The following is a 24247-nucleotide window of genomic DNA, read 5'->3' as shown; positions in this document are numbered from 1 at the left end:
GCAAATTTCTTATCAGGTGAGGGCAGCTTGACAGTCCTCAATCTTAGATATAATCTATTTCCAGATGGTATATTAATGAAACTTTATGAGCTTTTTCATAGTGTAAATGATCTAGAGGCTATCCAAAGTTATCATATCGATAATGTATGTTTTTATTCTGAAGAGGAAAGTAAGTGCCAAAAAAAATAAGAAAAAGACTGCATTAGAGGTATGAGTGTGCGACTCTTCATTCCATTTGATTTTTCTTTGGTGTGGCACAGTGACCGTGCTCGCTCATTCTGTACTGAAAGCTTCCCAGGTTGTCTCCCCCCCCCCCCCCCCCCCCCCTTCAATTCTGGCCTGCTGCCTACACGCCCCTGTGTCCAGCATTATGCAACTGCGAGGATTCTTAATATTCTCTGACGTACTCAGACTGAGGCAGCAAAGCTCCAGGCTAAACGCTTTACATCTTCAACAGTGTTTTATGTTTTGGGTGAAACATAAATCTTGAATGCTTTAATGAAAACTGTCTCTCTCGCACTGTTACATGATATTTTAAATTTGGACAACGACATGCTCTCTAGCATTTCCCTGTTGTTGCAAAAATCACAAAGGCATCACAGAAATGGAGTTCAAAATTTAAACAGAGACACCACGATGCCATTTCATCATGTGGTTATGGGCAGATGGTATACATCACAAGTCATTTGCTATTTAAAGCAGTCTATGAAGACAAACTGCTACGTTGTGATTTTTAAACAGCATGTCTATGCCTTGGTGGATGTGTGTGTGTCTACAGGATTGACAACAATTATCATTTGTTCAGGACTATGAACAAATTCAAACATGTGTCAGCCAGTATGTGCAGATGACCGAGTGACATCCTGTATATTCTGCTTTCTAATGAGTGGTGTCTAAACTTCACACCACACAAAAGCCTTCATGGTTAGTTGAGAAATCCACAACTACAGCTGTGTGATAGATTCATATAATATCAATATTGTGATAAGACCAGATATCATCTTAGATTTTGGTTATTGTAATAGGTTGATATCCCTTAAATTTGTGTTTTTATGGACTTTCAGGTTGCTTTACAGTCATGAAACACAAAGTCCAGACTGTAACTGTTCTAGCTTGAGAGATCAATTATGAATGCTTCTACCTGTTAGGTCATCGTATCACATTACTGATGTTTATCTCTTCTCAGAATTGTCTTGCGTGAGAATATCTTCTAAAATCCACCAATAGTCCTATAATAAAATAATGTCAATACATATTGATATTGTGGTTTTAGGTTAAAAATTTGAAATTTTTGAAAATTTAGATTTTGTTGGTATTACCCACCCCTATCCCAAACACTTTCACAACTGTACATGACGGGCTATGAGTAATGCTGAAACAGACTTATGGGGTTTCCCTGTGTATAATGAGCACAAAGATCACTTGTTCATGTAATAACTTATTTCCTCATCATGTGCCAGATGAATTACAGTGGTGGTTTCCTGTACAATAATTTTCCTCTCCAAGGAATATAAATGTCTTGTGTTTTTTGTGAGCAATAACAAAGACATTAAACCAAAAACATTTCTTATAAGGATTGAGGAAACATTTGATAGCTATCTTCCTCAAAGTATGAAAGGTATGTCACTTTGTAGATAAACAAAGCTAAGTTAAATTGCAAATTTATGACAAGGGTTTGATGTGAGATTTGGTCCCTTATGAGGAGAAACAGAATGGTATATTTAGAGGGGAAAGAGGGTCAAACACACACAACCCAGTAAAATTGAGGCCATCCCATTCTGACAGGCTATTTATGGTGAGGGAGAAAAAGCAGCAAGAGCAACAAAGTGAAACAATATGAAGAGGTGGGTCAGTGCAGGACAGAAACAGGTGGTGCTGACCAAACCTTTCATGCCACCACAAAGGTCAGTGACACACAGGAGCTACATTGTTCTCATCGCATAAGGAAGCAAAAAGAGCCAAAGAGTGGATGGATTAAGAGTCATTAGAAGTCAGAGGCACTGCCCTGACTCAGCAGTGCTGAAGGGCGGGCATGAAGAGGAACAGCCAAAATTTCTGCTTACCTCTGCGGCCATGATCTTCCTCCTGTAAAAACAGAGAAATGTTCAAGTGACTTTGTTGCTCACGGTCACAGAATTTAGCACTTGGCTATCAGACTTTTTGTTGACTCAGTGTTATCTTACATGATAGGCGAACAATACTAAAGGTGGATGAAACTCATGAAAGTTTCTGACAAATTTAATAATAAATACAATCCTCATACATACCGGGAAGCAGTGTGAAGTTGACTCCGGTGGGTACACGATAAAGTGCCGCAGGGTGAAGCCGAACCCTTGAGAAGTGCGGCGCAGATGCACGGTTTTAGGTCTCGGCCATGAGAACGGCTCCTCCTCTGTTGGGTACTGTGCTGCAGGAGAATCCGCCAAGCTTCTCCACTCAGGAGAGTCATTCTATACAAAGAGAAAAGTGGAGGAAGAAGTTTTTTTTTTTTTAGAAATCACGTAGCCTTTTTTTAAACTTTTACATTCAGGAAGAGATCCGATAGATTTCTGCTGAAAATGTGGCTATGATTCTGAAATTCATAAAGTGCAAATGTTGTAAAATAACTGTGCTTGAATCCAAAACCACTTTCATGTAAGAGCCACTCATTTGTTCTTAATGGCGCGTACGAGTAATTTAAGAAAACTGTATCTAACTGCATGTTAAACCATTCCCTCTTTATTTCTGTCACAGTGCGGCACTGATGACACATCTGTTTTGCATTTTATAATGGTTTAGGGTCGCCTAATGCGACTACTGGCACTCTAAATGTAGCAAGGTTTTCATTTACTGATTTCCAACAGCACTTTCATTTACTGATTTCCAACAGCACTTTCATTTACTGATTTCCAACAGCACTTTGCACTGTTTTGTTCCTCTTTTTACTCTCGGGTAACATTTTTGAGAATGAAACTTGCCCTAAAATGGAGTGGAACAGGTAGCCTTAATTATCAAATTGGCAGTTATGTTCACCAAAGAGCTCCTTCTCATAATCGGGTGGCATTCATCAAATTGAAACAACCAAGTCTCTTTGAAAAAGTACATGAAATCTAGGGGAAGAATAAAACAAAAAGTAAAAGTCTACGTTTATGTGCAATTTACATAAGTTAATATTTAGTGGGGTTACTATATATAAACAATAAGTGTCAGTCATTCATGAAGTTGGACAGGGTCATTGAAGTTGGGCTCTTGAAAAACATTACTAGCTATCCAGTGTTACGGTGTCCCATTTTCACAGCTGGAGAGTAGAGCATGTCAGGCTTCAGGGCTTTGGACATCCACCCCTGTGTTTACTGGCTATTTATAGCCTCACACCTTTGTGGTATCATGTGTTCAACAACACCCCCCTTTTACTCAGTTCTTCCCATATCATATTCACAGTTCCAGTCCAACTTTCAGGAATTCCTCTGTTCAAAAAGTCCTGTATTTCCACATGAAAAAAAATGTTTTTTTCCTCATCCTGTCTCAAACAAACCCTCCCCCTCCCTCCCTGAAACATAGACTTTCCCCCACAATGTCAGGAATTTGATGAGCTTGCATTCACGCTATCTCTGCCTGGGCAGATATGTTGAGTAAAATGTCTGGTAATTGGAATGAATTACCTGAATATATTAACACAACCAGTACTGAACTATGATAAACAAAAAAATCACAAGGTTTGTCTACTTTTAGTCAATGCAACTGCAAAACTAAAAATACAAATTCTGTACATCTGATCTGTATATTTTGATTGGAATAAATCTGAGCAGCACTCCCACTTGACACAGCTGGAAGTAGTGAATGAGCCAGACCACATTTCAAAAAACAAACAAAAATCAACAGTGAGCATGCTCCAAAAGTATAAAAAGGCAGCACATCTCAAATTTCTTAGTCAAGGAGGGCAAACTACTAACATTTCACTTGTTTTGTCCAGTTGCTCTGAGCATGTCACAGAATGAAAATTCAGTCTTGTGCTCAGTAGCCCATTAGCAATATAATGTGTGCCTGGAGTAAAGAACCAAGTTAAAGCATGTTTCAGTGTGTCTTTGCAGAGAGTTTTACTGCTTCTCAACAACAAAGTCTTCTGGTTTTAAACTATATATTTCTGAAAGAGGTAGTAACAAAAACCACTTGAAACAAAGCGTTTTTTAAGTGGCAACCTGAGCTGTTGAGCATACAGTATATAAAAGGAGTTCAAACATGTGTGTAAGGACCCACACCACTATTGTGGCTGGCTGGGAAACAGTGCTGCAGGTGCAGCTGACACCCATGTATTTTGATGAAACTAGCAAAACAGGTTTTACCGTGTATAACCAAGCTTTGGCTGTTCTCTGATAGCAGCACTTCCAAGTTGAAGTCAGCGTCTGTATGAGCACTGGGTGCTTTCACACCACAAACACACAAACATTCAAATCTATAACCGTAGAGGCGCTTGTGGTGATATGACAATAGATCAACTGGATGTTTGAAATGCTTGCATTGCTCCTTTCCCGTCTCCAGGGCAAGCCAATCTCAGTTTACTGGATCTTATTTAGCCGCCAGTGCACGGGGCAATTTCCAGCCCTCTGATCTCTAGATGTGGACAACAGAAGGGGGTGTGGGCCTCCTGACAGACACATGCCAAGCAGTGTTATCATAGCCACTTGCATAGTTAATACTGTCGTGACATTCCAGGTCAATAAATTCCAGACCCGCATTTCCCACATGGGTTCCCCTTACTTAATCAAAAATACAGCTATTATTAAGAAGAGGGAACAGAGTCAGACCTCCAGTATAAACCTGATAAGACCAGATTCATTTACGTTTATTCATTTGGTTTTTAGATTAATAATGCTTAACTGGGACAAGAAAAGGTAATCCAAATATGGGGAGAAAATTATAAGATTACTTGACAAAAAGTGGGCTACAAAGAACAGCATTAAGATACACACCTACTCTCTACAGCCCATAAATGAATGCCTCTCACCCATTTATGAATCACCAGAATGCCAGACTGATATTTGCACTGGGTGAGGCAGCTGGGACAGAGTTTTCAGTAGGCATTTGTTCTCCTGCTGGATATCTCTTGGATCTGAGCAGTGACCAGGCCTGTGTCTCAGGGCAGTAGCAAACCACCAGATCCTGGTTAGTCTGGTGGTTTATATTTTTCTTATTGCCAACAAATCCCATGAAAAACACCACAACCAACAATAAATTCATCCATCTGACAAGTACTGCCTGTGTAGCAAATGCCTGAAATAGCCTAATCCTCTGTGTCATATACCTCTATTGTTTTCCAATAAACTATTAACACATCAACTGTTGCACATGTTCCACCATTACAATGAAAATGAAACTGTTGTTTATTTTGAGTCAACCTACATACACCGTCCTGCTGCACATAATTACTCACTGGAGCACCAAATACAATACACTGTTTACTCCCGTTTTAGTTAGATTTGCTTAAAAACTACCACACCCTGCGGTTTTAGGAAGTTTATAAGCCTTTTTTAAAAGTGAAAGTACATATTCGTGACCCACATTTAAAGAATCCAATGAATGAACTGGCTTGGGGCTGTGAGCAAGAGAGAGGCTGGAAAGACTAACAAACTGTTGGTTTTGGTCTTTTCCTGGGATTTATTGAGCCGTATCCTTTAAACACATCAAATGAACACATAATGGCATCAGTTCAACACTGTCAGTGGCTGTTTTTTTTTTTTTTACTGTTTCTTCTCCTCAACATGCATAGCTACTACATACAACCACAATGACCTGCCATGGAGGGCTACAGACAATACTGTAAGACATTTTCTTACATATGTAACAGTACAGTCATGTTGACGGAGCTATGGCAACCAGCCCAGACTCTGAGTCATTTAGATTGAGGCTGCCTTGAACACGTTATCTGTTAAACATTATCTGTACGCAATGAGCATAAAATAACTCTAATGATCTTTAAAAGACTGTTCTTGCCAACAAATAGTCCATTGTTTGTATGAGTGTACAAGTGACGCGCTAAACCCAGAGTACTGTACATGTGGTCATTTTCAGAGTGATTGTAACGTGACTACATAAGAGGTTCCCCTACCAGAGAGATTAGTGGGCAGTACCACCCACTAACATCAGACATTTTAGGGGAATAACTTTACATGGACAGTCGTTTACACAAAAATACACCACGGAGGTAGACATGTGGAGGCTATGTACACACAGAAAAATAAACTGGAATTTCCACCCTGTTCATTTTCAACAAATATTATAAAACCAAGCCACATGGCCTGTGTGTTTAAAAACCTCTGCTGACATCACCACATGACACATTACAAGCACCGCATGACATCAGCTCTGAAAACATCACACAAGTACACACAGCCCTTTAAAATGTGAAGAAACCTAGTTCTCTGTGGGCTGCTAAATTCTACACCACATCCCGTCCAAACCAAGCACTTAACTGTGAAAAGCCGAAGATAATGATACAGGGGGCCAGTGGTGAGCCCTGGGCGTTCCGGCCTTGTAGTGTAGGACAAGGTTAAGATTATTATTACTCAGCCTATGAGGACACGTGGTTTGCTTTGTGCACGCCACACTTCTAGTTCTAACACACATATGGGACACAGAACAGTCCTGTGGGCTACTATTCATTCAGGATGTCACTCTACGATGCCGCCGCTCTTTCATTACAATATTACAATGTTACAATACTTCTGACATGAAATGAAATGTTAAAGATATATTTTTAAGCATAATCAGTGGTTCTGTAACAGCAGGAAACTGACTTTTTTTTTTTTTTTTAAACCAAAGTTAGACAAAAAACAAATTTCATACTAAAATTGATGTTTGCATTCATAGTTTGTGTTTCATAAATGTTGTTACAGGCAGTAGACCTAAATGAATGCAGTGAATGGACACAATGATATGAACATATGTCCAATATAATGCAATCTAATCCATTAGCCCAGACATATTACCCTTGTGGCACTCATAATATAAAATTATAATGTGTAAAATAAACATAATTCAGTGCTGCAGCCATTTTTGAGGTCGTACTTTGTGGTGGTATGTACTGGACAGAGAGGTGCCCCAAGAACTGCCCGTCCAAACAGGGTCCGTCACAGGCAAACAGAGAGAGCTAAACTGTGGTTCAGCATATAAACCGATCATCTAATTATCCTTTTTTCACTATGCTTTTCCACATTTCCCAGAATACCCAGGAAAAACAACCCAGAAGCAAAAGCATAAAACATATGGTAGACACACCACATCTGCTGGAGATAGTAACACTGAATGAATGAAGAATGATGAAGGCTGTGCATCATCCTTGAGTAAGTCTAAATCCTTTTTTTAAAAATGCAAAAAAGGGCCTATTGCCTATAGCAATTAGTGCTACAGTGACAATTCAACTGCCCACAGCTGCATTTAGCAATGAGACTGGACTGCTTATGCATCCCGCTCTCATCCATGGGATGAAATCACTGATGTCTTTGGTTTCCTGAGGAGAGGAGTTTCTAAAACAGCTGATAGTAGTTATTTTTCTCCAAAGCTTTGTCAAAGCTGTGCAGTTAAAGCTTACTTTTTAACAAAACGTGGTAAATACAAAAATATGTTTAGCTTGTAAGAAAATGTTTTACAATGATTTTTGACCAAAGACATTGTTTTTTCCAGCACCACATGTCTCTAAACAGTCATTTAAACTGTAAGGAATTGATTTAATGAGCAGCATTTCTGACAAAAGGAAACATCTGCTAGCTTTCTAAAATATCACTTTCTGTTTTATGCATCCCTGGTGATTCAGCATTCAAACTCATAGGTGAGCTATTAAGAAAACATAGAAAATGTACCCAGGCTTTTCCATCCAAGATGACATGGATGTTTTTACTACACAGAAAATGCGATGAGGAAAAACTGAATCACATATCCTATCCCTGTCTTTTCCCCTGAGACACTGCAGACACGACCATAAGGCAACAGGAAGTAACAGACTTCTTCTATCCAATTGATGGTCAATTTTCCCTTCCGATTACCATCAGTTAGCCATACAATGCCTGCGCAGAGGGTTCTGTAAAAGGCAGCCAGTCTAAATGAGATAAACACTGAGCTTTAATGAGGGCAAGATTATGGGGACAGGGGCGGGTCTGTTTGTCAATAGCCCCCTACAGAGCTAAATATGGATCATGCTTCATCATCCAAAACAATAATCTATTTCACTCCACTCTCATTTCTGTCATTCTACTGAGGTATAACAAGCTGACGAGCAGGTATTATGAATCATGAAAAAGACGACTCATGAAACACTGATATGGTTTGACACAAATGGGACCTTCAGCTAATATAGAAAAGACTACCACAGACATTTCAGACAAAAAAACAGACCAATGAGCAAGATCTGCTTTACAAACTCAACATCTGACCAGAGGAATCTAAGTAGAGGAAGGAGACGTGAAGCCCACTCTGTCTGAAATCTGGATTCAGAATTCAGCTGCAGTGTTTGAATACCATGCACTATTCAGTTGATAAAGCATACAAACGCTCCAGTGTAAAAAGGGAGGAAATAATTAAAACCACCAGCAGAAGCCACACATTGAACTTGGATTAACTGATAATTATTTAATTATTCCTCCATCAAGATATCAGGTTATTTTCAGCCCAAATTTCGGCTATCATACACAAGTACTAACTAGCAGGCCAAAGATCAAAATCAAAACTGCATGACTGGTGTAGTAGTCAGAGGATGTGTATGTGTTGTCTTACAAGCATTTGAAAGTAGCTACCAGTGGAAGATAACACAAGCAAACAGTCAGACCCTTACTATTAAGTCAAATATGTTTGTTTTTTTTAAAATAGAGAAACAAAAACAGACAGATACATTCTCTTAATACTACTAAATATTTTTCAGTGATATATCAACATCTGTTCCACTCATTTTTAAAGTCAATTGCTGAGGATCTCTAAATGGCTTTCAATATGTCTGGGACCGTGACCCATCCGCTTCTTTTAATCCCAGCTGCTTATTTACAACACCATCAGGGCCATGCTTTCTCTGAATGAAAACAAAAGGCACACCCATTTACCATCAAAATCTTTTGACCAGTTCCCATAAACTAAGACCATCACAAGTTGCTTTATTGCAGAGACACGTTTAAAAAAGAGATTAAAAAACAGATAGGAGATTCTTAAATCTGCAAATCCAAAGTGTCATCATTTCCAGAAAATCCCAGGACCAGAAACTCCAGGGGGTTTCCGGCTCAAAATTAGCACATGAATTGGTTTGTGTGGTAGCCTTATTAGAGGGACTGCTAAAAGAGGGATTTCGACTGGCTGAACTGAGGTTTTCCTTCACACTATACTGACGTTTGTAGCAAAACAACTTCTAAAACATGTTTCATATGTATGTAAAAGATTTTATAAAATGCAACAAGGTGTATCACTGAAAATTTGACTAATTTAGCAACATTTTATAAAATAAATACTGGCACCTGTTTATAACCAGGAGTTTCTGAGGAGACATGTACATTTTAAGCATAAGAATTAAATTTGTTTAATTCAATTCATTAAGAAGTTAAGACATTAAGCACATCACCTTTTTTGGGTGGGGAGAGGGGGGTTGCCGTGACAGTGAAAAAGACAGGGATGCAATACAAGATGTTTCTGCAGTATGACCTTTGAATGGGCTCCAGTGTGTGTTGTTTTTACAGCGTTACAGGTTATCCTTGTTTGCTATGTTCAAATATCATTGTGCAGTGTTCTTATTTTTGTTTTATGCTCTTAGACTTCCCCAAATATCATTTTCAAGGCTCTGAAAAAACACACAACTGACTAGATTAAAAAGAAATCTAATAACACTGAGCCTGTTATTGGCTAATTTCTTTAATATCTTGTTGAGGGATATTTTGCTCCTCTGTGATCTGTTCAACTGATGTAAGATCAAATTCAGCACATCTAGCCTGTTAGAAGTGACAACATGAGGAGCTTTACATCCCTCATTTACAGACTTTTCACACGGAGGCAGGGAAGCTTAAATGAGGAGCTGAATATTAGATTAAAGTTGGTACGGGAAATGAAAGAAAACTACAGTTTCTATAAATAGGTGTCCTTCCATTTCAAAGAGTATGGGTTGCTACCTATTTTACCATGAAGGTCTTCATTCAGACGACAAGCTTTCAGAGGAGCAGATGGTGTCCTGTCTGGTATTAGAGGGGTCACAGCTTAAAAATCTGAAAGACAGCTTGAATAAACTGCTTCAACGCTAAATATTGTCTCCTCCCACTTCCACCAGAGATGACTTTGATTAAAATGTCAAATCACGTTAAAAACTATTCTGAAAGCAAAACCTGTCTTTTGTTCTCTTCATCTGCAACAACGACAAAAAAAAAACCCTCAGAAAAACTTGTGACATGTCTCCACACAAATGTCTGTAACAATCAAAACCAAACCAAAATAGGGAAGCTTTGGTGAGGTAAAGAAGAAAACAATCTGAAAGGAGCTGTTACATGCACAAGCAGCTGGGCCAAAGTGTCAAGCCCATTACTCCCCCACACCAAACTGAACAGAGTGAAGACACTACAACCACTGAATCAGCTGCCCAAAACAGAGATAACTTTTATGATCACCATTTGAATAATTTAATTCATTATTTTATGAAGACCATTGTCTAAGATACAAAGTCTGAGGTTTGGCTTGTGTCGTATTTACCTCACTACAGAAAGAGGATCTTGCTTGTTGTCTCTCATCATCTTCACAAGAAGGAACCCAACGTGATGCCATCATTCAACTTCACTTAAAATCCTGTTATCTGTGAACGCCCACATCGAAAAGGTATCTCCAGCAGGATGCAATGTAATATGTTCCAGTCGGTCCAATTCACACCTTCATTCTTGCTTGATTTCTTAATCCATCTGTTTGAGAGAGAGAGGGGATGAAAAAACTTGGGTTATTAATGCGTTTAGATTTGTTTAAAATCAAAGGCGGATTTGTGAATTAATGGCTCAGGTATGACTTCTCACATTGCTCAAAGGGCTGTAAAACAACATGAGGCAATAACTCAGTTGTTTAACGCACATAATAGTGGACCATCCCTACCTAATTCTGGACAATCAACATTATGCAACAGCCCTTAGCCTAACGCAATTTTCTACCTGATGTTTTTATATCTTGATTTTATAAAGCTTTAGACCGGGATGCTGGGCAAAAAAAGTACACTTAATTAACTAAGTTACCACCTTAAGTTTCGTAGACAAGCTGAAGACAGTGGTGTGATAGCAAACAACATCATCACCACATTATTCATGCAGAAACTATTAAGGCTTGTTGTCATCAGCTTGAAGCACAACAACGTGGATAGTCAACACTGCATAATGAATGGCCAGCAACAAGTGAATACAGACGGGAGGCAGGGCGAAATAAATGTCCGTCATACTTGAAATTAAGTTACAAGAAACCCATAAAACCGAGGTTATAGGTATAAATCACTTAAGTACGTTATACTCCCTATATCTTTTTACTAATATCAGCGGTTTCGTGATTTAAAGAAGGTGAATTTGGATTTTTTGTGGAGATCGATGGTCAAAGGAGGCACGAACAGAGCGTGTCGGGCTGTTGTTCTCAAACGACCAACTAAAGTAGCTTCTCCTTTGTTACTTTTAATAAAACAGCACCACAAAAATATCGATATGAGACGCTGTAACCATTTTCCACGATACATAATTTGAGAACGCTACCTGTAAAGCTTGTAAAGTAGGTACAAAAAAGGCAACAGTCAAAAACCGACTGCGGCAACAGGCTGCTAGCGCTGCGGTTAGCATCCATGCTAACGGCTGGAGTTTGAACAAAGTTACCTGTGTAGTTGAGAAGCGTCATTACAGGCGGGCAACGGCGGCGGCGGTTGTCCATGAAAGCGAGGAGACGAAGTAAAACCATAGCGTGGGAGCTCCAAGATGGTCAGGCGTTGTCATAATTTAATATATTTTGAGTACAAACGGCTTCCCGGTGATTATTCCAACCCCACTCAGGGGAGGCGCATGGTGCAGCTCTGTAGCTGGAATTTTTTTTTTTTTTGCTTCCAGCGTTTCCAACTCTCTGGGAGTCCACCTTCGGTCAACAGGACACTCTGAGCCAATCAGAAGCGGCGTAGTATTTGATCGGACCAATCCCGTGCGAGCTTACAAAAAGACACCGCTGCGCTGCTAAAAGGTTGTGTTTTTCAACCGTTCCAGCCAACGGAGTTCAACCCAGCCGAGAGAGACCAAGCAGTCACTCTCTCTTCCTCTCTCTCTCTCTCTCTCTCAGGGGGAAATTATAGGAAACACTCACACGCTGTTCATTAAGTCCACAGTTCAGTTACTGCTTTTCACAATGCTGTCTGCTTTCATTTAATTTAAACAACAAGGCTTGGACGAGGAGTCACATGTCCTGGTTCAAAGTGAGGTCGAGCAGGGCTGGCATGTGGATGGCAGTGGATGAGGAATGTGAGTTCACACATTCCACACAGCAAATAATCTTTGCTCTCATCGTGCTGCCATTAGCAGATAATTCAAATTAAATGTTTAAAAAAAAGCGGACACTCCCTTTACTACACACTAAATGAAGCCGGAGACTTAAAAAAGTGCTCAAATTCTCGGGGCCCTGACAAATGTCCCTTTTATTCCTCTCCCAACATAAGGGGCCACCTGTTCTTGGGATTGGCAGCTTTTGTTGCAGAGGTCAGTTTAGGGAGGAGACTTTCACAAAGCTGTCCTGTCCAGCCAGTTCTACTTCCAGTGGCTTTACTGTGGATATAAACCTGCTAAATAACTTAACAATTTTTGGCCAATTTCAGACAAAACATCTTTAAGTACTCCCACAAAAAGCGTTTAAATATCTACACAAACACTCAAGTATTTAAGTACTATTTTGATGTTGTTTTTTTTTTTACATTTTTGGCATACGTCTACTCCATTTCAGGGGGAAAATATTGTACTTTTTACTCCACTGCATCTATTTAACAGCAAGTTAGCAGATTTTTACATAAACATATCAGCTATAAAATGACACACTAACACTAATAGCTAAAACGAGCTTAGCCTCAACCAGCTACGACAGTAAAATGCTATTTACACATTCAAGCATCAGTAATAATCAATTCAACATTCACATTTTTCTACTACATACTACTACTACTTTTGATACTTTAAGTACATTTTTCTACTAATACCTCTGTGCTTTTTACTTAAGTAAAGGATCTGAATACTTCTTCCACTAGGATATTTGTCTCATACTATTTGACTGCTTCACAAAGATGTTATCCTCAGACCTAAATTCTGTTAAAAGGTCAGACAGTCAATTCACTGTAATTCCCAGCAGACCTCAGTACCAACAGAAAAACGGTCTTGTTGTAGCGCTTGGCGTTCCCTGCTTAAAGACTGGGAGTCATATGTCAGGTGTAGGAACACAGCAGTTCAACACAATGGACTCCTTTTTGTTCCTTTTACTAGTTCTTTTGTGGGTAACCTATTTTTTCATTCATGAATGGCAACCTGATGTTTACCAAGTTCGCCATGTTTCAGGATGCAGTTTTGGTCAGTCTTGGAATCAAAAAGACACAAGCAGTTGACAAAAAGTTTAGGGAGGGAAACCGAAGAGTCCATGAAGGAGTCAGTTTTCTGTAACATTATGATCATCAGTAAAAAAAAACCAAAAAAAACCCACCAGTTTAATACCATAAAACATACACTGTAAGGACTGTATAAAACAAAGTTATTAAAACACAACATTCAACAAGATGTTTTGATCAGAGTCTTCCTTTGTATATCACCAGCCTAAGAAAAACATGTGAAGTACACAAGATTTTTGTATCTCATGAGCTCCACCAGGACACCGCTTTAAACAGTTTTTATAAACATTTGAAAATACATTTATAAAATCATTTAAAAAATGTTAATAGTGTAGTGACACATTACACTAGAACACAGAAATGTTAAAAAATACTTTATTGTATGTTAAATTACTACTCTGCTGCACCTCAAACACTGAAAAACCAAAAAGAGGTAGTTATTGCTCTCAGCGTTTACAGAACTACTTTGAAACATTAGTAAAGGCAACGTACAGAAGAAGCTAAAATTGAGTTTCCTCATCACATTCACACAGATCATGATTATCACGTCCCTTACATTGCATACAAGGAGCATTTGCATTAGATAGAAACTAAAGCAAAAAGCAGCAGGATCCTAGCATTAAATATTTAATCAGAATCTGTAAACATGAATTAAGTTGCAACTTTAAAACATGGTGAAAACGTGCTTGTTTGCTAAGATTATCAGTTAAATGTCTGTCTACTGTGAAAAAACGTTTCATAGAAGGAATGTTATAACAAAACAGGGATGCTAGAGATCAAATATCACGATAGCAGCTGTAAGTGAATGGCATCCCAAGAAAAATTTTCAGGCTTGCTGTGAGATGACATGTGTGTGACAGTCGCCTCTTTTGCCGTCCTTCATTTAAATCTTATATTTTGTCTTCCCACTTTCGCTGATCACACAGATATGCTGAAAAAAAGGAGGACAAACAACAAAGTCAGTTTGGAGAATATGGGCAAGTTAAACATCTACCATAATCCTTACAGTATATTACTTTAAAATGACGTATTGCATGACAGGCAGTGTTCACAGACTCTTATCATGAGCACTTCCTCGTAAACAGGACCACTGTTGTCTCAAATCACAAAAAAGGTGCTCACTTACATTCAAGTCTCTAAAATACTCATTGTAGTCTAAGGCATATCCAACCACAAAACGATTGGGTATCTCAAAGCCAACATCTGAAATCAAAGACAAGAGGAACATTAACTGCAAGTTTTACCATAGACCACTGACTCACTGACTAACAAGCTTCAACTGTTTTAAATGTGATGGAATCACTGACTCATAAACACATAACAGGGTTGGTCAGATACATACAGTCGGGGAGGCATGCTGTGTTATGTGGCACTCTCTTCACAAGCAATCTGGGGGAAAAAATGAAAGCAGACGTTAGCACAGAATATCTCCTCCTACCTGTCGCATAGGTTGTCAAGGGGCAGAATTAATTTTAAAACCGTACCACCTGAAACCTGCGACACTTATTCTTTTTTTGTCTCTATCACTGTCTAGACTGGAAGGCGGAAATTCAGTGATTCACAAAGCAGTTCAACTAGGCTGGTTTTGTTTAGTGGGCCATACAGCCATAACTTACCCTGCTACTTTGATCATTTTGGGCCTGAAGGCTTCAACATGCTTCAGGAGAGTCTTCATTGTTTTTCCGGTGCCTACTATGGCCTGTGAAATGTAAGATAGAAAAACTGGGTTGAGAAGGCCTGATATTGCTAATGAGGAAATTCAGTCAAAAATAGATTCATTTCACAGTGTGAAAATGAAGAAGTTGGTCACACTGTACCCATATTACCAGTTATAGAACGACCATTCTCTAAAAAAAACTGACTTCTACTGAAAAAGAGAATTTAAAAATCAACATGTGATGTTGTACACAAAAACACATCTGACCTCTCACATTAGGACGAGGGGTAGTAGTGGTCGAATGTAGTCACTGAAGTATGCTTTGTCATCTTTGTCATGTAAATGTATGTCAACATGCCCTACATATAGAGTGGATTGCCTATACACACTTACACTCAACATTTTTCAATAGTGACTAGACTGAGCGGAGGGTAAAAACAGGTGAAAAGAGCACTGGAGTGACCTGTTACTCAAGTAGAAATGCAATTTTTTGACTTGAATATTACTCAAAAAGTATGAATAGGTGAAAAAAAAAATCAAAAGAACATTTTATTCTACTTTTTAATTTTGGTTTTCGTTTTGATTTTGAATGTTGTTCTACTGTGTGTATTTTTGCCTTATGTAAAGCACTTTAAATTACCTGCAAATTTGCATTACATATGACCAACACTGAAGAACCAGTTAGTCATGTATCCTAACTATTGCAGTATCAAAACACTCTACTTTATATCCCTCTGAAATACAGTGCTGCTCCCCTAACTGAAGACTGTAATTTTAAAATGTTTCATATGCAAAAGCTTTTTCCACATATTGTCAGTGAGGAAAAGAAAACAAACAGCTAAATGGCATATCAGAAATTAAAAAGTACAGGTACATGAAAATGTTACTCAATCACAGTAACTAAACCTGTATTAATTGATTTTATGTCCAATTGGAGGCAGCACACCAAGCTGTAAAGACAACATTGACATATTATCACCTTATAAAGTTGATTTGGCTAACATGTTAGCAAACGGTTGCCTATTTAAGTACAGTCCATTTACCATTACCATTTAACTTCAGCATTACTTTGGAGTCATGTCTCGGTCACTGGATGAATGGAAATCCAATATTTACTCTCCTTTTAGCTCTGTTTTGGTTTCCACCAACTCCTGAAGGCAATATCTGGCTCTTTACCTGCTAAAGGATCAGACCAGTTAGTCACTGTTGTTTGTTTGTAGTCACGTGTTGGGCAGGTAGTGTACTGTACTGGCTCCAAAAAGAAGTCTGAAATGACCCTTGTTCTCACTTGATTTATTACCTCAGTAAACCGTTTCGTAATGTGTTTATGGTCTCAATCGCTACCTTCATGTGATCTTCAATACAGCATGATATTCATTTTGTAAATTATGGTCTCATTTAATTTAAATTTGACGATAAAGCAGGGTATGTTTAGGGCATGGCTGTGTTGTGATTGACAAATCACTACCATATAACCACAGATTATAAGCATAGCCATAGCTGTCGCTATTTCAGTGTGTTTTCAGTTCATGAAGGTTAATTGTAACATTTTGATTGCCTAAAAAAGTCTCACTCCGCATTTGGTTGTACTAAAAGACCCTCTAACGAGTCAGATGTTCAGTTTTTTCCCATTTTAATCCTGTTTTTCGCTAGAGAAAATTGGTTAGCATTATCACAGTTAAGCATAGACTGTAAACTCACCATGCTAACCAAGCTAGCAGCTAGCATTAGGTTCAGATCCACCCTCTCATCCAAATATTGTCATTTCTCATCGCTTCTGGCTCCAAAAATCCAAGATGGCAATGGTCAAAGTGCCAAACTCAAGGCTTCAAAATGAGTCCACAAACCAATGGGTGACGTCACAGTGGCTACATCCATTATTTTTATACAGTTTATAAGTGTACCGTGGGTTCATCAGAGTTTTACTGAAAATGGCCACCTGCTGCTGGAAACAACGTTGGCGAGAGCGAACCATAACAGTAAAGATGAAGGTCATAATACTAAAACAATGAGCCCAAAGATGCATCAAAGCCCTGTTGAGCTGAGGTGAACCACGTCAGATGATAATTCTCTGTGGGTTTGCCACTATGACTGACAACTTCTCTATTATACATAGTCATTTCATCCATTGTTAAAATAAAAATATTGATTAGAGCAGCTTTAAATGTGTTAATTTTTAATCCTTTTAAAAACTGCAATATCTAAAAGACACTTGTGATACTTAAGAATCAAATAAATCACAAATAGTCAAAAAAAGAGATTAATTTGAAATACTGCAATAGTAAAAATGCCATTACTTTGCAATAGTAGTTGCAGTAATTCATTGACTATATTCAAAGATGTCTGAGCATTGACTAAAGACTGCAGTTTCAAAATGTTAAATCATGTCTATATAAAGTAAGCAGTCATCACTGAATAACCAAAACGATTTCTTGACTGCAAATGTCATTTCTTCACAGTGCACCTATCCCCATTACAGGACTCAATTATTGTGCTGCTAACAAGAGAAAGTTTACCGTGGGATAATGTTTGAAAAACAGTTCTCAAAGATTTCTCAAATGTAGGGCAGCTAATTAAAAAGTTTCCCACATGTTGAACTCAGGTTCTGAAAAGGAAAGAAAACTTTAAATAGCTCCTCTTGACCTGGATAGCCAACAACTGCAAGAAATACAATAGGCCTATTTGATGAAGAGGAAAAATAAAGAAGCAAAAAAACATGGTTGACTTACCTCAACAATCAGTACGTTCTTATGAGAGCATGTTGGGGAGGGAAGCAAACAAGTATTCTTGGTTAGGAACCGATAACAAGCTGCTGTATCTTCTGATCAATCACACAGACATTCCAAGATAACACAGACTAATGTAAAAAAAGCTACACAGATGGTTATCTAAACAGCAACACAGTACTCATTTACAGTTAAAAATAACAGTGAAAATTATTTTTGAATACATATTAACCTGTACTGCAAGTTTTTTTCTCATACTGCAACAACTGAAAAGGAAACTCTAAAAGGAAATCATCATCTATCAGCATCTTGTTTTGGAAACGTGTGGAGGAAGAAGTGTTAAAACATGGGTTATCAACTGAGCCATACCCAATCACATTTATTAAACCAATCACTATATCAGTAAGACTTTTATTACATTTTATGATATCAATTATTACGCATGGAAATGAATTCAGCAGAAATATGTCAGCCTCATCCAGATTGGAAATCTGTGGTCCTGCAGTCCTTCTTTGAACGTCACAGTGAAATTGCTGAAATTCTGCAAATGTTTGTCTAATCAACTGGAGACAACTGGGCACTATTTATATTAAGAGTCACAATCCAAGCTTCACTTCAGCTTAGCTAGGTCAAGATAACAAAACAAACTGCCAAATGTATGCAGTGTACTCTACTTTTCAAACAAAGGATTCACTCAAGTATGCAGTCATGCTTTGTTTAGGCCTCATTATTCATACAGATTTAGGTAGAGGGTGGTAAACCTGGGAGGAATATAAAAGAATAAGCTTATTATTTATATTAAAGCCCATACAGAAAGAGGAAGCTACTGTCTGTTACTGTGGGGAGGTGAGGGATTAACTATGTAATGTGTTCCTTGTCACATACGCATCTCACTTCTTCCAGCAAAACATCGCAGCATTCAGTTACAAACGGAAGACTAAATTTAGTTGTACATCACAAGGGGCTCAGGGATTTCACAAGCAAACTTAAAATACTGTGAGAAAAGCAGCCGACAATGACTCAAGCTTACTACATCATATCCTATTCATGTTTCAGGCATCTATGCCACGCCTGGCTACAGGGTGATTTAGTGTGCGTGTGTACATGTGTGAGCGTGTGTTCAGTTAAAGGGTGTGTGTAACTGTGAGTGTTCGGATCAGCTGATTTATATTACCATATCAGAATACTCTCGCTGACTTATGACTTCTGTAGTAGGTTGAGTCATTTATCTTTGTTTACACAAACACACACACACACAGATATGTACAGATGTGCGGAGAGAAAAACAAGACTAACAGTCTACAGCGGTTCTACGAGGCTTCACTAGAGGCACAGTGGTGCCGTGAGCTAAATGCTTACATTAGCATTGCTCACAATGACAATGCTAACATGGTAATGTTTAGCAGGTATAATGTTAACATGTTGTTAGCATGCTAATATTTTCTAATTAGCACTAAACACAAAGCTATTTGATCATAAATCAAATTATAGCACAAATTCAAACTTTGACCTGATGACGTTGCTAGATGAGAAGTCAACAACGTTATCACAGTTCTTCCTGAGGGGGACATGATGTCTGAGCCAAATGTCATGGCATTTTATCTGATCAAAACCACAAATGGCTACTTCATGGTGGTGCTAGCATAAAAAGTAAAAGATCACAAAATTCATTGTGATTCACCTTCTGGGAACCATGAATGTCTGTACATAATTTCATGGCAATCTATCCAATACTTCTCATGATATTTCAGTCTGTACAACATCCGTGTGGCCGCGCCGCCAGCATTGCTACAAATGAAAAGTGCATACAAACAAGCTGCAGACAGGTCAGCACTTATAGACACACTGCATAATTTCTTGATGTCTTCATTAGTTAAAGAAACACACAGACACAACCTGTAAATCTGATTGAATCTAAAATTATGGTGCACATCATGACACATTTTAAATTCTAAGTACAAAAACAATGCCTTCTCCACATTGTTTTTCTAGCTGTATCAAACAAACAGGGCCTTGTCTCCTGCATACATTGTACTGAAGGACTGTTCTACTTTCAAAATAGACACATTTGATTTTTTTTTTTTTTTACATTTCCAGGGTTCAAGGTGATTATGATTCACCATCATTTTTGCAACACTGTAGAAGTACAGTATTATTGTTTTTACCAGTGGCTCCTAAACTGTTTTGTTTGTGACTGTTTAATTCAAAGCTAAGTCTACTTGCACCTCATCACAAAGAACATGTCTATGAGTTGTGAGAAGTTAAATCAAAGAATGATTTTCTCTTCTCAGACTGTTTCATTTGAATAGGAAAGAAAAGTCTGAAAAATAAAGCTCATTTTTGTGCAACAGAATTTTGCTTTTTCTTATTTACAACCCCAGAAATTCCTTTGCCTTTCCCCTTCAATTAATCTCATAACCCCTTATAGGGGTTGAGAATCACTGGTCTATACTGTCTGATCAAGACCCTTTAGTAAATATCAAACACGCTGACAGAGCTTGGTAACAGGATACACACACACACACACACACACACACACACACACACAAACACACAAACACACAAACACACTCTAGTTCAGTGAGGAGTTGATTGTGATAACATGATAAACAGAAACACACATGAGCAGTGTGAGTCTGTCATTCTCCTGATCTGCTGTGATACCCAATCAACATATCCTCCCATTTACACTCTGATGCAACATTTAGCCTCCACCGAGATAAAGCAGGAGAGGCCTTTTTACCAATTACATGTGGCTCAAGAGAGAAAACAGTTGGTATCTGATCATTGGTGGGTTTGTCAGAAACTGCCATCTTCGATCTCCTTTACAGAAGCACTCAACCATTTCCTCAGGATGGAGAGGGAGAAGGCAGATTAGAGGGAAGGCTGCCCTCTTGAGGCTGCCATCCATCAATACTTTGCCATGCCACTTGTTTGAGTGTGTGTCTTATTGTAAACTGAGCTCATTATAATGTCTCGCTGGACTTAATAAATGAGCTGTTTTCAAAGATGATGAGAATATTACCTTTCCTTTTAAAAAAGACAGATCCTCTGCTCCAAGTATGTGAAGATCCTCTGTTGACTGATCATTCTGTGGAAGTAAAAACCCAAGAGACATATTTGTTAGACACTGTTGTGATAGTGCTAGTGAAAAATATGCTTTTCTGAAAAATGTGAACACATTCTCCATTTAAAAGAAGTGATTGCTACTCTGATAAAATGTCTATCAGTAAAGTAAAGCACATAATTTGATGATGAGACTACATTATTGTGCATTTCATTGATAATTTCCATAGAGACAGGAACATTTATGGACAGGAATTGTCTTTGAACTTGAAATAAATGATGCATTTCAGGTCAAAATGTATTTTACAGAACAACACAATTGCATAATACTCATTTCAAAATCTGTGGGTTTTTTCTCCTTTGCGTGGGCTGTCGTGACCACATGAAAACAGCACGGTCATGGCAAAGTTACACAAAGATACCACTGTCATAATGTTGTATAAAGTATAACTCACACATCTTCTGACTAAGTCATGGGACTCACAACCATCATGACTGATAATCTTAAGCATGAAAAGTGCCTTTCCATTCTCCCACACCCCTACTTAAGCCAAACTGTCAGCGTCTGAGTGCCTTCAATCACGCAATGGACAGAGGCTCACCAGGTAGCTCTTAAGGCGGATGAAGTGGACCCTCATGGGGATCGTGCGGTTGGAATTGCGGCTGAGTGCCTTGATCCTGTCCACCAGGTCGGCGCAGAACTGGTAGCCTCCTTTCAGCACGCACAGCACCACAATGTCATGGTCCCCCAGGTCATCCATGATGTTTCGTGCGAGACGTTCTGTTCTGTTAACAATGTGAAAAGTGAATTTTCTTCTTTGACAGCTCACACCGTGTTTGATTCACATAAGGACACTGAGCTCTCTGAGCTAATGATGCAAGTATTACATGTTCATTTCCCTCTATATAAAAGCTGAACTCTTGTATTACAGGCTTTTAGCTCAGAGTTGTGGGTGATCCAGGTGTGAAGGCTAACACAACCCTTCAGAAATTTCCAGCTGTTATCACAAGGACAGCATAGTGGCCTTTACAGTACATCCACCATGTTTTTAGTGCTGCTTGTTCTTTGCAAATTAGCAGAATATCAAAAAAAATGTTAATAGATTTAAATTAAAGTTGATGGAAGATTAGGATATGGACCAAAGAACAAGTGAATATGTATGTATATAGCTTCCTAAACAATGTCTTAACATTGCATTTTTGAAAAAAAAAAAAAAAAAAATCACAGTTTTTCTCAAGAACTAGTTTATGAAGAACACATAGTTCTCATTTTACAGAATTCTGTGGATCTAATGAATGATTGAGCAAATTTTAATTAAAAAGTATTAAAATTTGTCATTTAAATTCCCGCTTCAAATGTTTAGTTTTGTCTGATACAGTGAATAACAGTAGAACAAGTCATTGCGCTGTTACTATTCTATTTGTGATATACTGTATATTGCTATTGCTAAAACAAACTATACTGCACTCACTGAATAAAACATAACGACACATAATTTACTATTACTGAGTAAGTAAAGATCAAGAATCAGATTACATTTTCTAGTATCAAAATTACAGTATATGGTGTGTATTTTTCATTTTGTGTCGTTGTAGCTTAAAGATGGTCATTTTATAGAAGAAAACCTGAACAGTTTCACACCACACTATAAAGTCTAGAATAAGTGACATCCCCTAAATCATCTTATCTGTCAAAAGCCACGTAGTATAGCTTTAATGCAACCTGAGGAACGGCAGCAGAAACATCTGGAAAGCTCATGTAGCCCGCAGCAGCTCTTCAACACAGTATTTGTTAGGCAGCAAGAAATAATATAGTGTTGTATACCTGTCCATAATAACGCCATGTGGGACGATGACACAGTCTAAGTCTCCGGAGTAGTGAGCAGGATAGCTGAACAGGTCTAAACTGTAGCCTGGCCAGTCATCGTTAATCTGGGAGATAAAGATGAACACAAATAATATATTGCAGTTTATGCCTGTAACTAGTAAAACCACACAAACGATGTTTGACTCTTGCTACAAAGTTGCAGACATGCTTGGCTCAGCAACATCAGAGACACATGTGGCTCCAAAGGAAATAAATCTACAAGGTGCGCAAAGATATCTGATCCCCGCTGCAACCAAGCCCATGTGTGTATGTGTGTGCATCAATGAATGAGTAAACTTTTGTTAGAAACATATCCATTCCCTGTCCGGTTTTTCTTATTTAATTACCACAATCCCGCCGCTTCTTCCCTCGGATTGGACGGCGATGTTTGCCATGTTGTTTTCCGCCGACACAAAAAGGCCCCTTGTCTCAAGAAAAAGTGGTGGTGCAAGCTTTCACAAGGATTTGGCACTGCGGGGAGGGAAGGGGAGAGGAGGAGCATCGGGGTGAAGGAATGTTTTCAGTTTGTTTCTGGTGACTGGACATTTTGCACCCCTTTGTGTTGTGTTGTGCAGCGCTGCGGCCGCCAGGGGAGCTCTAACACAACACACGTCTGCAGGTCTGCTACTGCCCCCCCTCCTCCACTGTCAATGTGTGGCTGTTCATCAATACATATAATATGATCAATAGGCGAGGGGAGGCCGGTCAGGAGGTTTAACACACAATCCAATGACAAAGGAAGTATTCAGAGACCTACTTTAGTAAAAGTACTTTATTATAAGTCCTGTGTTCAACATTTAAAGGTAAATTAAAGTACATAAAATTAAGTGTTAAAAGTAAAAGTAAAGTTATACTATTCGCCTATATATTATATTGTATAAGTATGATTGTTGCATTGATGTAACACTAAGCCATGTAACACTAAAACATCCACTACCTACAAATTACACATATTTATATATTTGTATATACTGTACATAACCATATGCTGTATATATAAAGTAACTCATTACAGAGCCCATCAATATTCAATACTCTAACACAGCTTTGCACTACTTGTAAGCCTATTTACAAAACATTGTATATAGACATTGTGTGCTGTCCATTTGTTGTTTCTACATATAGCCTATATATCTATTATTTTCATCTACTTGCTTTTACATAATGTGATATGTTTATGTTTACTTATCTTTGTTCAGCTTTGCTGTCCTAGTTTTGGCTGTATGTCTATGTGTATCTTGAGAGCCACTAGAAACCGGAATCAAATCCCCTCTATGTGTAAACAATAAAGCTGATTCTGATGTTGGAGCAGTGTTATAACGTTGTAGCCAGTCAGGATGGAGCTGATT

The 24247-nt window shown here is 38.4% G+C and overlaps 2 protein-coding genes across 4 annotated transcripts in view; both read right to left on the bottom strand.

Annotated features, from left to right (window-relative positions):
• arhgap21b (Rho GTPase activating protein 21b) overlaps positions 1-12073 on the bottom strand; it is a 39586-nt gene extending 27513 nt beyond the window's left edge. For both annotated transcript variants that reach the window (XM_042428392.1, XM_042428393.1), the window contains exons 1-4: positions 11829-12073; positions 10687-10889; positions 2268-2450; positions 2064-2085 (exon numbers count right to left, since the gene is read on the bottom strand). In XM_042428392.1, coding sequence (XP_042284326.1) covers positions 2064-2085; positions 2268-2450; positions 10687-10761 — 280 coding nt within the window. In that variant the 5' untranslated portion in view covers positions 10762-10889; positions 11829-12073. The remainder of the gene's footprint in view (positions 1-2063; positions 2086-2267; positions 2451-10686; positions 10890-11828) is intronic.
• A 1870-nt stretch (positions 12074-13943) lies between these two features.
• Positions 13944-23469, bottom strand: prtfdc1b (phosphoribosyl transferase domain containing 1b). Of its 2 annotated transcripts, XM_042429830.1 has the most exons (9): positions 23246-23467; positions 22857-22963; positions 21634-21817; positions 20991-21056; positions 17969-17986; positions 15199-15281; positions 14925-14971; positions 14709-14785; positions 13944-14513 (listed from the first exon to the last, which is right to left on the bottom strand). In XM_042429830.1, the coding sequence occupies exons 1-9, from the start codon at positions 23291-23293 to the stop codon at positions 14466-14468; spliced, it is 678 nt and encodes a 225-aa protein (XP_042285764.1). In that variant the 5' UTR covers positions 23294-23467; the 3' UTR covers positions 13944-14465. The 2 variants fall into 2 exon arrangements, with proteins under 2 accessions (XP_042285764.1, XP_042285765.1); XM_042429831.1 differs by lacking the exon at positions 17969-17986 and having other exon boundaries at positions 23246-23469.
• Positions 23470-24247: the final 778 nt, after the last annotated feature.

The sequence above is a fragment of the Thunnus maccoyii genome, chromosome 12 (assembly GCF_910596095.1).
Source record: "Thunnus maccoyii chromosome 12, fThuMac1.1, whole genome shotgun sequence".
Classification (NCBI taxonomy): Eukaryota; Metazoa; Chordata; class Actinopteri; order Scombriformes; family Scombridae; genus Thunnus; species Thunnus maccoyii.
This window is presented reverse-complemented; position numbering and strand designations above follow the sequence as displayed.

Bases quoted from the DNA above. Each gene is read 5' to 3' on its own strand.
- prtfdc1b (XM_042429830.1), bottom strand. From the start codon at position 23,293: ATGGCAAACATCGCCGTCCAATCCGAGGGAAGAAGCGGCGGGATTGTG. The intron at 22,964-23,245 runs GTAATTAAATAA...TTTATCTCCCAG, and splicing joins GAAGAAGCGGCGGGATTGTG to ATTAACGATGACTGGCCAGG. The intron at 21,818-22,856 runs GTATACAACACT...CATTGTTAACAG, and splicing joins CATGGCGTTATTATGGACAG to AACAGAACGTCTCGCACGAA.